General features: G+C 59.7%; 1 protein-coding gene across 4 annotated transcripts in view; it reads left to right on the top strand.

Moving 5' to 3' along the window:
• Nfe2l1 (nuclear factor, erythroid 2 like 1) overlaps positions 1 to 10,674 on the top strand; it is an 11,132-nt gene extending 458 nt beyond the window's left edge. For 2 of the 4 annotated variants that reach the window (XM_023717951.1, XM_004633665.2), the window contains exons 2-5: positions 1,316 to 2,278; positions 6,407 to 6,625; positions 7,230 to 7,385; positions 7,923 to 10,674. In XM_023717951.1, the coding sequence (XP_023573719.1) occupies positions 1,769 to 2,278; positions 6,407 to 6,625; positions 7,230 to 7,385; positions 7,923 to 9,284 (2,247 nt within the window). In that variant the 5' untranslated portion in view covers positions 1,316 to 1,768 and the 3' untranslated portion in view covers positions 9,285 to 10,674. Of the gene's footprint in view, positions 1 to 6; positions 99 to 1,315; positions 2,279 to 6,406; positions 6,626 to 7,229; positions 7,386 to 7,922 lie in introns of those variants that run through there. The other 2 variants (XM_023717950.1, XM_023717952.1) reach the window with 2 other exon arrangements.
• The last annotated feature ends 2,625 nt before the right edge of the window (positions 10,675 to 13,299 follow it).

The following is a 13,299-nucleotide window of genomic DNA, read 5'->3' as shown; positions in this document are numbered from 1 at the left end:
GGGCCCGCGTGCGCTCATTCCCGGCTCCGCGGCTGTCCCGCAGCTGGACGTCGCGCCGCCGACCGTGGGCATGGCGACGCGGGCCCCGCCGGACTCGGGTACTGGGAGGGGCGGCCACGGCGGGGTGGCCGCGGGCGCGGGCTCACAGGAACTTTGCAGGGTTTCTTGAATTTAGTTGGCTCATGGGAGGTTTTAGTAGCGAGTGGAGGCAGGAGTGGAGGCGGCGCGAGCTGGGGTTGAGGGCTCCAGTTGTGTTTACTCCAGCCCGATGCGGCTTGCGCGCGCGTCTGCTTAGGGTCCTTCTCCCTTTTCAAAATGAAGTTGGCTAGACGGGTCACAGTAGACAAAAGGTAGCAATCTTTGTTTATGAGGTTAATAAAAGCTCAGAGACAGAGACCAGAAACCGAAAGGCAAATTTCCTCTCTCCCCACTTGGCAGCTGGGTTGAGAGCTTGGCCATATCCTCAGGTTTGACTTAGAAGGTCAAAGGAGTGGAGATAAAACGTGCTATGCAAACTGTTGGAGATACAGCCCTGGGAGAGGCCCTACTTTTTTTTTTTTTTCTTGGTACCGGGGATCGAACTCAGGACCTTGCACTTACCAGGTCTACTTTTTTTTTTTTTTAATTGTGAGAACTGTGAGGAAAGAAAATAAGATTTCCAAGTTGAGAAAATCACAGGCATTATTACTTTGTGTGGAGCGGTGGCCAGAACATTGTCCCAAACATTGACCTCCTCTCCTTCCTCTTCTGGAATGGAGTGATTGGAGGTGATTTTCTCCTGAGACTTAGAAAACAGCTTTAAGATTGGAAATGGGCTTCTCACGCTAAAAATAGGAGCTGGGTAAAGTGCCTGGTTAGGGAGAGGAGGGTTTGTAAATCGGACAAAGTGCAAGAGACTTGGGCATTGGCTGTTTAGCCAAAGCAAACTACTTTTAGGAGTATTGTAGATTTAATATCCTCATTTTCAATACCTTTGTGTGTCAATACTTTTTTTTTTTTTTTGTCTTTCTCAGACAGGGTCTTGCTATGCAGTTTAGGTTGGCTTTGTTTGCTTTGTCGCCCCCACGCTGGTCGAACTCTCAACAATCCTCCTGCCTCAGCCTCTGAGTGCTGGGATTATAGACTTGCATCACCATGCCCAGCATATGTCAGTACCTTTTGTTCTGTCTGCAATGGGCTGTTGTTTTGTGAGAGTGCAAGTGGCTGTTTCTTTCTGAGTAAAAGTTTCCTCCCTTTTTCCCTGAGGTTCTCCCACCCCATCACTGCGTGAGGAGTATGGAATCTCATCTGCCTGCTCTTGTGACTCCTATTTCAGGTTCTGCTGGAAACCCCCCTGGTAAGTGTGGAGGAGGCGGGACACTGTGACCCAAGCAAGACAAAAGGCCTGCAGCTCCAGCCAAAGACAACAAACCTAGAGGGAGAAGGAAAAGGAGTCTATCAGCTGTTGCTGTGAACAAGCCTCCTGCGGAAGCTGTATGTGGACTGAGGAGACAGTGAGTGGCAAGGGCCAGAGGGCCTGGACTGGGTGAGGCGTGCTCTCTGAGGTGCGGAGCCAGAAGGGAAGAGTGAATGTGGCCTGGAGCGCCTGTTCCACTGGGTGTGCGTTCCTGTGGGGCGATAGCCACGGTCAGCTCCTGTGTCGTGCCAGGGAGGGGTGAAGGGTTAGCATTGAGGGGTAACCTGCTGGTTGGAGCAGCAGAGCAACGGCCTTGATTTGTCTTCGGAAGATTTAAGACCCAGTAAACATAAACGTTCTGGTCCTTCAGCAATGCTTTCTCTGAAGAAATACTTAACGGAAGGACTGCTCCAGTTTACCATCCTGCTGAGTCTGGTTGGGGTGCGGGTGGACGTGGATACTTACTTGACCTCACAGCTGCCCCCACTTCGAGAGATCATCCTGGGGCCCAGCTCTGCCTACACACAGACACAGTTCCACAACCTGCGAAACACTTTGGATGGCTATGGGATCCACCCCAAGAGTGTAGATCTGGACAATTACTTCACTGCCCGGCGGCTCCTCAGTCAGGTGAGGGCCCTGGACAGGTTCCAGGTGCCCACCACTGAGGTGAATGCTTGGCTGGTTCACCGTGACCCTGAGGGGTCTGTGTCTGGCAGTCAGCCCAGCTCAGGCCTGGCCCTTGAGAGTTCCAGTGGCCTCCAGGATGTGACGGGCCCAGACAGCGGGGTGCGAGAAAGTGAGACGGAGCAGGGCTTTGGTGATGATCTGGAGGACTTGGGGGCTGTAGCCCCTCCAGTCAGCGGAGACTTAACCAAAGAGGTAAGTGGCCCCATAGAGAGGGGCTGGCAGGGCCTGGGGATGGAGAAGTGGGCGTGTAGGCCTCAGCCCTAGATAGGCTCAGGGGTGAGGCTCAGGCGCTGTGCTGGGCAGGAGGACCCAGTTGTTTGGCTTATGCGTTAGATGGACGGTGTTTCCCTGTGCTGCACCCAGACCACTGTAGAGTGTGCTGTGTGGCAGTGGAGGGCTCCCTCTGCCTCAGTGCTGTTTACTGCTTGGATTGCAGCAGGGCTACTGGAGGCCTGTGCTGGGGGGGTCATGTGATGGCTGTAGTGCCTTGTGTAGCTGTTGCTAGGACACAAATGCTGTCCTCTTGCCTTGCACCTACCCCCACATTGGAACACGTGTGTGCACCCTAAATTCTCCTTTGTGGTCAGTCCTGTTGCTGAGAGGCCCAGAGAGCTCAGCTGTCCTGGGCCCGAGCCAGCACGCAGGCTTGGATGGTGACTCTTGGCTAGGAGAGGGCAGGGCTCCTGTTCCTACTGAAGGCGCGCAGCAGGGCGGCAGGCATAGGAGGCTGGAAGATAGAAGAGAGACTGTGATGCTGCCCAGCCCGAGTGAGCGCCCTGTGAGCCACCGGGCCGATCTCAGTGCTGTCTTGTGGCAGAAAGGGATGCATTTCCCTGTCTTGAAGGATGCAGGCAGCTAGTGCTGCCCCTGCCTTGACACGACGAAAGCCAGTGTGACCACCTTCTAGGCCTGAAGGCCCACTGCGACCTGCCGGCTCAGGAGGGCAGATTGTGTGTCCTGGGCTGGCTGAGTGGCGGGGGGAGTTGGAGATGGTCCCCCCCATGGGCAGACCCAGTTTTACCTGCCTGTTTCGGCCCTGCTCCCACCCTCAGCTCTCAGAGTTAGCAACTGGTGAAGAGTATGGCTTGTCTGAGCCTGTGGTCCTTACTCAGGGGGCAGCTGACGCTATCTGGAGACTTGGTTGTCATAGCTGGGGGTGGTACTAGCATCTAGTGGGTGCAGAGAGACCAAGGGTGTTGGTGAGCCCCCTACACAGGACAAAATAACAGAGTTGCCCCAAAGCACAGGGGCTCTCTCTGAGCTCTGTTTATCAGCAGCGCTAGGGCTGAAGCCAGCTTTGCTGACTTCAGTGGACCTGCTGAGAGAGACTGGAGTCCAGGAGCACTTCTTGTTTTTGGGCCTCTTGTCCTAGGCCCTTGTCATGGTGCTGGGACCTCCTTCTTTTCTCTTTCCTGCCCTTTAAGTGAGTTATAGTCTGGCCTAGTGTCCAGAGAAGCGTACTGTACCCAGGGACAGGAAGAGGCTTGTTCCGATAGCCCTGTGAAGCCTGCCCTGTGGTGGGACAGACAGGAGTCATGGGTGGGGCTGAGCAGGCAAGATGGGGTGGCACCTTGACCTTGTTTCCCTCCATGCCCGCCCTCATGAAGATCACACTTTCTCTGAGCTCAGGCCCTCAGCTCTGCCTTGGGGAGACAGACAGTGGGTTCACATGGAGGGCCCAGGCTGGGGTGGGGGGGGGGAAGGGAAGCTGTGATGTGTCCAGAACATTTCCTCAGTCACTCAGGATAAAAATACCCAGGTCCAGAGCATGTGACACAGCAGCATGGAGCCGTATTATCCCTGGGGTGGCAGTATGCTCCTGCTGCCAGGCTGTTCGATGGGCAGCCGTGGCCTAGGCCCTGTTCAGGGGTAGGATTCCCCTGGCGGCTGGCGCTGTGCCCAGAACAGGGGGTGGCCTGTTGACAGTTCTTCTCAGGCTAAGAGCAGGCTGTGGCAGGGGAGCACGCAGGCTCTGAGCTGACCTTAGCTCCAGGGAGCCAACCCCCCAGGATCCAGTCCAGTTCAGGGTTTCGAAGCGGGTGGTACGTTGGTGGCCAGGATGGTGGCCAGCACCTGTTTCCTGGGCGCTTGCCAGCTTCAGGCTGTGCCCTCCTGGGGTGACAGAACTACACATGTGCAGATGCTCTTCTCCTCTTCTAGTCTGGCCTGTTTGAGGGTGACAAAGGTCCTGGTTTTTTGTCTTGGGTTCCTGCCCATGGCTTGTGATCCCCGGCCGTGAGGGCTGGCCACAGCCTTCCCGGGGCGGGAAAACTTCCACTTCCCAGCAGAAGACGGAGGTTCCTGGCGGAGCTGGGGGAGGAGTGGCTTGGGGGCCGGAACGGGCTGGAAGATCGAGCTGCGACCGGAGGAGAGTGTTGCCCCTTCCCCCAGGGCACTCTCACTGCGCCACCACCCTGCTGACTGAAGGCTGGGTGGGGCCGCCCGCCCCTGGGTGCATCTCCTCAAGGAGACGGAGGCGGCCTGGGGATGGGCTGGCTCCTTGCGGCAGCTTCTCCAGCTGCCCTGGCGCAGAGATTGGCTGCCGTCTGCAGCTAGGTAACAGGCGGTGGGAGGGGATTGGCTCCTTCCGCATCTCCAGCGGAGACTTGTGGGAGGAGATTGGCTGCCGGCGCAGCCTAGGTAACGACAGTGGGAGGGGATTGGCTCTTTCCGCAGCCCAGCTGCTGACCTGGGGGAGGGGATTGGCTCTCTGCAGCCTCAGCAGTGACCTGCGGGGTGGGAGGGGGAGGGGATTGGCTCCTTGCTGCAGCCTAGGTAACAAGTTTGGGGGGCATGGGGAGGGGGAGGAGGGAGGAGCGGGAGGATAGGCCCATGAGGGAGCTCGCCCTCTGCAGCGTGAGCACGGAGCATGGGGTGGGAGTCCCGGCTCACTGCAGCCTCTGCGGTGAGCTCCGGGTGGGGGCTGCCGGGCGCCTGAGTGGAACTGGGGTTGTGAGGTGGGAGGGGGCTGTTCCAGGATGGAGGAAGGGGGCTGGGCTGGGCCGCCCAGGCAGCAGCACGGGCGGGGCACCCTGCTCGGGCCCCTCGGAGCCAGCAAGGGGCCACCTTTCCAGTTTGGTGTGCACCCTGTGAGCCAACAGCTCCTTGCAGCCCCCTGTCTGGCTTCCCGGCGCCGGCCGCCCTTGGGCTCCTCTCACAGACCATGACCCTCCTGGACCGCAGCTCGCACGGTGGTGGGGGCCAGGCTAAGGGCAGCCGGCCCCTTAACTGTTTGCTGGCCGCTCAGCGGGCCGCCCAGCCCCCCTCTGTTCCTGGGCCCAGGGCCCCTGTGCAGGTTGGTGGATGGGGGGAGTGCAGGAGTGATGCCCAGGCGGGGGGCTGGGTGGACACAAGGGCAGGACCAGGGAGCTTGCTCTCTGAGGGCGGCCCTCGATTCTTCGGCCTCCTGAGGACACTGCCGCAGGGAGTGGCTCCAAGAGGAGGCCTGTGGCTCTGTATTGGGGTTCCATGCCAGTGGCAGTTGGTGCAGGAAGTGCTCAGAGCTGCGGGGCAGAGTAGAGGGAGGTGTTTTGGTGCCCCAAGTGGCAAGCAGCGCTGGGGGTGATGTTGCTGGGGGTGATGTCCTTGAGTGGGTCGCCTGCCGGGGAGTTGGAGTCCTGGGTGTGGCGAGTGAGCTGCTGTGAGGGACAGCGGGCCGGCCACACAGGGTGGGGTGCCCCGTGGGATCACCTGACTGCTGGATGCTCCCGGGGATCGAGGAGGCTTGCTGAGCTCAACCGGGATGGGCACCCTGGCAGGGATGGATCCCGAGGTGAGCTGGGCGGGCGGCCGGAGCTGTGGGTGCGCCTCGCTCTAGCGCAAGCCGGGAGGGGCTGGCTGGAGGAGGCCATGGGGCCCTCAGCTGTCATTGGTTGCATCAGGTGGTTGGAAATGCAGGGATTTTCCTCCCAGGGCCACCCCACCCCTTTATGCAAATGCAGTGGCACCACAGGCTGATGCAAGCCTGGCCACTGCCAGGCAACTTGGCATGACAGCTTGCCCTTGCGTGCTGCCGTGCCAGCCTTCTCCAGACCATGTTTTGGGGTCTCCCTTGCCCCAGACCTTCAGCATCTCTTGGGCCCTGGGTGTGTCTGGTCCAAACCTAAGCCAAAGACCTGTGTGTGCCTCTGTTGGGGGTAGGGTAGTGGCTAGAACTGAATGAATGAGCCTGTGGGTGGAGGAGCAGGGAGGGGCGAGGCCAGCAGGTGTGGGGCTGGGAGGGGCCCACCCCGGAAGAGCCAGGTGGCACCAGGGAGGACCTTGAAGGCAGGACAAGGAGGGGCCCTGGATGGAATGGTAAAGTTATGGTCTGTCTTTCAGGACATAGATCTGATTGACATCCTTTGGCGGCAGGATATTGATCTGGGGGCTGGGCGTGAGGTTTTTGACTACAGCCATCGGCAGAAGGAGCAGGATGTGGATAAGGAGCTTCGAGATGGAAGAGGCGAGCAGGAGGACAACTGGGCGGGCACGGGCACCGATGCTCTGGCCCAAGACCTGCTAGTGGACGGAGAGACTGGGGAGAGTTTCCCTGCACAGGTATGACCACCCCTGCACTGGCTTCTGTGCTTCTGTCCTGCACTCCTAATACCCAGCAGGGTTGCTTCCAGAAACTTCCCCTCAGAAGGCAGTTGGAGGTTGTGCCTGAGGGGTGGAGCGCCTGTCTGGGTTTGGTCGTTGCTGGGCTGTGCGACAGGAGGCCAGGCCGCAGACCCTGAAGTGCCTGGCGGTGCTGGGAGACAGATAGGGGAGGCAAAGCATCTAGAATCTTCCTTATTCCCCTCTATTGTTCTGGGGAGATGGGGACAGGAGGGAGGTGGTACGTTTTCACCTGCATCAAGGAGAGGCCAAGCTAAGCAGTCCAGGTCCAGGTCCAGGCCAGCTAGACTTGGCAGTTGGCTATTGCCACAGGTGCATGGTGGGGAGGACCTGACAGCCCAAAGAGAGCTTCAGGCTGCCTGACCCTCTGGGGAGCAGCTGAAGCAGCAGGACCAGGAGAGCCTGAGGGCAAGCTGGGGTGGACTCAGTGCCCTGTCCTGCTGGGTGAACTGTGGGAGGAGGGAACAGGAGGCCAGGGGTGGAGCTGCTGCGCCAGAGGGTACGGTGGTCCTCCTGCCTTGGTGACCCCTGTGTTCCACCCCAGTTTCCGGACGTCACCAGCCTCCCAGAAGCAGCGCCAAGTGAGAACGAGTCCCCTGTTCTCCAGAACAGCCTGCTGTCTCCGCTTCTCACAGGGACAGAGTCGCCATTTGATTTGGAACAGCAGTGGCAGGATCTCATGTCCATCATGGAAATGCAGGTAGGGTTGTCAGGGTCACGCTTCTGGGTGGGGGTGGGAGATGGAGAGGGGCCAGGTGTGTTTCTGTGGGAACCAGGCCCTGCCCCTGGGCTGCCCTTTTCTTTTCCTGAGGTGTGCTAGGACAGCTGTGGGTCCTGGAGGACTCTAGCCAAGGCATCTCTCTCAGCCTCACAGCGTCTGGTTGGCCTCCTATAAACAGTAGGAAATCGAGAGGGTGGTGATGGCCTGCGTGGAACAGCAGGGTTTCCTGTCTGGAGCCTTTAGAGCTTTTGCTGCTGTGCTGGGTGGGCAGTAGAGAGCTGCCCCCAGGTTTTCTTGCCCTCCCTCCAGGATGGGGGTCGGGTTCTAGGAGCTAGTCTGTCTGCACTGGGCTGGGGTCTGTACTCTGTGCCAAGCTCAGATCAGCCCAGCCTAACAGCCCAGAGAGGTTCGTCCCCAGTCTGGCTTTGCACCAGGCAGCCATGTCCCGTCCCAGGCTGGACAGGAGCCCTGGGAGGGGTGTGCTCCTAGTGACCCCACCGCTCTCTGCCCTCCCAGGCCATGGAAGTGAACTCATCGGCGAGCGAGATCCTCTACAGCACCCCTCCTGGGGACGCCCTGAGCACCAACTACAGCCTGGCCCCGAGCACACCCATCAACCAGAATGTGAGCCTGCACCAGGCGTCCCTGGGGGGCTGTGGCCAGGAGTTCTCGCTCTTCAGCCCAGAGGTAGAGAGCCTGCCTGCTGCCGCCGCCAGCCCTGCGCTGCTCCCGCTGGGCCCCAGCAACTCCACCAGCCTCAACTCCACCTTCAGCCCTGCCAGCCTGGCTGGGCTCTTCTTCCCACCCCAGCTCAACGGCACCACCAATGACACAGCGGGCCCCGAGCTGCCTGACCCTCTCGGGGGCCTGCTGGATGAAGCCATGCTGGATGAGATTAGCCTGATGGACCTGGCCATCGAGGAGGGCTTCAACCCGGTGCAGGCCTCGCAGCTAGAGGAGGAGTTCGACTCGGACTCGGGCCTCTCCCTGGACTCCAGCCATAGCCCATCCTCCCTGAGCGGCTCTGAGGGCTCTTCCTCCTCCTCCTCAGCCTCCACATCCTCGGCCTCTTCCTCCTCTTCCGCGTCCTCTTCTGCCTCTTCCTCCTTTTCTGAGGAAGGTGCTGTTGGCTACAGCTCGGATTCTGAGACCCTAGATCTGGAGGAGGCTGAGGGTGCCGTGGGCTACCAGCCTGAGTATTCCAAGTTCTGCCGTATGAGCTACCAGGACCCGTCGCAGCTGTCCTGCCTGCCCTACCTGGAGCATGTGGGCCACAACCACACGTACAACATGGCGCCCAGCGCCCTCGATGCCACTGAGCTGCCCCCAGGCGGTGGCTTCAAGAAGGGCGGCAAGGAAAAGCAGGCGGCCGACTTTCTGGAGAAGCAGATGAGCCGGGATGAGCACCGCGCCCGTGCCATGAAGATCCCCTTCACAAATGACAAGATCATCAACCTGCCCGTGGAGGAGTTCAACGAGCTGCTGTCCAAGCACCAGCTGAGCGAGGCGCAGCTGAGCCTCATCCGCGACATCCGGCGCCGTGGCAAGAACAAGATGGCGGCGCAGAACTGCCGAAAGCGCAAGCTGGACACCATCTTGAACCTGGAGCGTGACGTGGAGGACCTGCAGCGTGACAAGGCGCGGCTGCTGCGCGAGAAGGTGGAGTTCCTGCGCTCGCTGCGGCAGATGAAGCAGAAGGTGCAGAGCCTGTACCAGGAGGTGTTTGGCCGGCTTCGTGATGAAAATGGGCGGCCCTACTCGCCTAGCCAGTACGCCCTGCAGTATGCGGGCGACGGCAGCGTCCTGCTCATCCCCCGCGCCCTGGCCGACCAGCAGGCCAGGCGGCAGGAGAGGAAGCCCAAGGACCGGAGGAAGTGAGTGGGCGCGGCGAGCTCAGCGAGGCTGAAACTGGAGCGGGGCGGGCCCGGGCCTGGACCCCGGCGGGGACTTCAATGCCTTCTTACCCATATATCTTCTCAGACGGAGGACTGCGGGTCAGTGGACGGAGGCGGCTGCGTGGGCACTGCCCGGCCTGGCTTCCAGCCGTGGAAGCGGCCGGACCACCAGGCAGGGCCTCGCTGACCCCTCTGGGTAAAGTGGGTGGAGGGCTGCGGTTGGTGTTGCTGAGTTGGAGGAGGAGGTGTGTGGAGGGAGGTGACAGGAGGAGCAGAGGGAGGGAGAGGACAGGAGGCGGGAGAAAGTAGTTTCTGGAGGAAGGAAGAAAGGAAACCAGGACATCGCAGCGGTCGGCAAAGGGAAAGGGGAGGTCAGGCCTTGGCCAGGGTTCTAGGCAGGAGGTTTGTGGAGCTTCTCACCTGGGGTCTGTGGCGCAGGTGGGCGTGGAGGGCTCGGTTCCCTTCCCTGTCCCTACGCTTAGCTGTCCCTCGAGGCAAGCGTGCCTGTTGTGTTGCGGTTGAGTGGGAGCCTGGGTGACGCTGGCTTACTGGGCCCACGGGCAGAGGGAACAGAGAGGTCCCGAGGTCCGCACTGCAGCAGCCCCAACACCACGCATGTCCTTCACTGCCTGCCACTGCCACTTACACCGTGTCCTGGCTGTCCCGTGTGGGGCGCCCGTGTCCCATCAGCCTGCATGGAATTGCTGCACTGTTCATTCCCTTCCCACCTGGCCCCGGAGCCCTGGAGGGGTCCTGGCTGTAGTGTCAGGGCGGGAGGGCACGGGAGTGGGGTTCAGCGCGCACAGGCGTGGCACCCTGGCCGCAGGCGGTCCTAAAAACATGGCAGTTGCGTAGTCCTAGCGCCCTGCGTTTCAGTGCGTCTCGAGGGCCTGTGCCGCCACCTCTGGGGTCCAGCGTGCGCGTGTTGGGTGAGGAGGAGATGCCTCAGTCTTCAAGCTGCTAAACGTTCTCTTTGCCATAAAGACTCCGTGTAACTGTGGACGCTTGGGATGGTTCTCCTCGGCCCGGGGTCTTGTCTGCCTTTCTGGGTTTTTTTCTAGAGGGGGTAGTGGGGGCCCCCAGCTCTGGCTCTACCTGGCTAGGTGGCTCCAGGAGCACAGTGTTGCGGTGTCAGTCATATTGGTGATTGGCGACTGGTTGCCAGTGCTGCCCCACTAGGGCCACCTGCTGGGGCGGGAGGGTTGGGGAGTGATGACCCTCCGCCCGAGGAGGGGGGCCCAGCCAAGCAGCAGGAATGTGGGCAGAGCCTGGGAGTGCTTTTTATAAATTATTTTCCTCGTAGATTTTATTTTTAATTTATCTCTGACCTGCCAGGGAGAGGAGAGAGAGATGCTGTGAGCACATGACAAAATAAAATAAAATAAAATGGATGATTCATTCTCAAGTGCAGTTTTTCACCACTTGGATTCAGATCAAGCGAGGAAGTGCTGGGGCCAGGGCTGGCCAGGCATGCGGAGAGGTGGCCGTGGCCGGGTGCAGCCTCCCCGAGCGCTGCGGGCCGAGCCTGTGCAGCTGCTGCTGCGCCTGCAGCCCGGCGGCTCTGCCTGCCTAGTGGCTGCAGGACGCTCACACTGGGGCCGCTGCTGAAAGCGTGAGTGCTGCCTGTCTCCAAGAGCTGGGCCACAGGACCCGCCCCGCGGTTTAGAACTGGAAGTAACCTCTCGGCAAGGTGGTCTCCCTCAGCCAAACCACTGTACACCTGGAGTCCCAGCCCTCTGGGAGGCTGAAGCGGGAACACAAGTTCCAGCCCAGCGTGGGCATCTCTTATGGAGGTGCCACCTGAGCCAGCTGCCTGCTGTGACCCGATCGTGGAGCTGAAGCTTGGGCCTCCCCGGTGCGGGCTGCAGCTCCATGCTGCCTTTGGGTGGGGGCTTGGTGTGTGCTTGGCATCTTCTGTGACTCAGGTTTTGTTTTGACTGTGAACTCCCAGGTACCGTGAGGCCTGGGCCCCGGCCTCTGGTGCTAGAGGTGCCCTGGGTGGAGCTGAATTTGTAAGCGTGAACTGTGAGAATTTTTTTTGGCTGGCTCAGGCTGCCTTAAGGGCAGGTCTGGTAAGGCAGGTGGAGGTGGGCATGGGACGGCAGTGTCCTGCACCTCGCTGTATTTGCATGAGCCAGCGGGCAGGCCCCCTTGTCAGAGTGAACTCTGGTTTCCAGCTTAAGCTTAGAATCGCTCCCCTGATCCTGCCTCTGCTTGTGAGGGTTTGTCACGGCCAACAAGAGCGCTTTCCTAGCCCGGGTCGGTCATGTCTGGACCGGCTGTGTGTAGGACTGGGACTGAACCCGACTGAAGAGAGCTTGTGTGTGCCTGGCAAGTGCTTTATGATCTGTACCCCTAATGCCTTTGTATTGTTTTAAATTTTGAGATGAGGCCTTGGTAAGTTTCAAGGCTGGCCTTTGACTTTACAGTCACTCTGCCTCAGCCTCTGGAATAGCTAGGATTATAGGTGTGACCTAGAACTAAAATTGTTAAAAGGTGGAAAAAAGCCCAAAAACAATTTGGAAAATGTAAATGCATGCTGATTTTCTTTTTTTTCCCCCTTCTTTTTGGGATGTTGTCTGTATAGCCCAGGCTCACGGGGATTCTGCTGCCTCAGCCTCCCGAGTTGGTAAGCAATGCTTTGGCAGGTAGAGCAGTTTCTGGCCGGAAGGCCTTCTGAGGACTCCCTTAGGCCCACACAAGTGCTGCTGCCATTAACCCTCCTCAGACCGGAAGCAGTTCTGGCACACGCAGGGTGACCCCCTTGGGTGAGCTGGGGAGCATGCGTGGCCTCGGCCTCCGCGGTGCGCCTTGCTGTGTGGAGACCGCAGCAGACTCCAGGGCCCGCCTGGGCTTCCCCACAGAGCTGCTGCTGAAGGCACTCAGCGCGAGGAAGCAGTGCTTCGGAGACAGCCTCCCTCCCAAGATGGCCTTGAGACGGCCGCCAGGGCCAGCTGGGCACTGCAGCGACAGCTGAGCTGCAGGAGTCCCACCTCCACCAAGCTCTGCGGCCACCAGGCTGGCCTCATCCCTGATGTAGGACCCCACCGAGCCAGACTTCCCTGCGCCTCGCTTTGTGCAGCACACAGCTGGAGGAAGCACCCTGCAGTCAGTCTGTCCTCACCCTACCTTCCAGCTTCTGCCTCAGGCAGGATGGCGCACACCTGCAATCAGCACCTGGGAGGCTGAGGCAGGAGGAACGAAGGCTCAGAGCCTGGGGACTTAGGGGTAGCCTTCCTCAGTGCGAAGGCCCCCGGGTTCAGTCCCCAGTATGGTAGGTCGGGAGATGGCTGGCTCCCCAGTGCTGCTACTGAGCAGGAGTCACGAGCTCAGGGTTATCTGAGCTGTAGTGCCAGGCCCTATCTTAAAAAGCCAGTCACGAAAAGCCCTGCAGGCACTGACCTCAGGCAACAGCTCAGAAGCTCAGACCCACAAGGTTTTGAGTACGAGCTGGTGCCCAGGTAGAGCACAAATTGCTGCTACGCGTGGACAAATACAGGGACTGGATGGGGCTGCCGGCTCCGAGCGCATCTTCCTGGCCAGCGGGCCAGCAAATCGTTCCACATGGGACCTGTGCTTGGTTATCCCGAGTGGTCAAGCTGTCTGTCGTGAACCCACTGAGCTGCGAGACGTGGAAACTTACTTGTCAGAGTCCCAAGACCCACTGCCTTTCCCATATCCCAGAAGCAGTCAGCATTTTCCTCTCGGGCCTGCCTGTGGGGGTCTTCCCAGGCCCCCATGCTGCTCGGCCAGGGCAGGCTGTCTGGAGCACTAGGTGCTGTGCGAGCGTGCTGAAGAGGACAGACCTTGTGCTCCTTTTTGGGTGCCCAAGAACACCCCCCAGTGTCAGTGCTGCTGCTTTGCAGCCTAGTTTGCACAACCAGGCTGAATGGTGCTTTTTGAAAGCCCAGAGCCACCCCAGCTTAGCTTTCCAGCTAGGGATAGGAGCTGCCCTTCCCTTGTGTTTTCTGCTTTTGTCTTTTTTTTTTTTTTTTAAA

Source organism: Octodon degus, unplaced genomic scaffold (assembly GCF_000260255.1).
Source record: "Octodon degus isolate 3935 unplaced genomic scaffold, OctDeg1.0 scaffold00056, whole genome shotgun sequence".
Classification (NCBI taxonomy): Eukaryota; Metazoa; Chordata; class Mammalia; order Rodentia; family Octodontidae; genus Octodon; species Octodon degus.
Note: the sequence above shows the minus strand (reverse complement) of the source record. Positions and strands in the feature narration are given on the sequence as shown.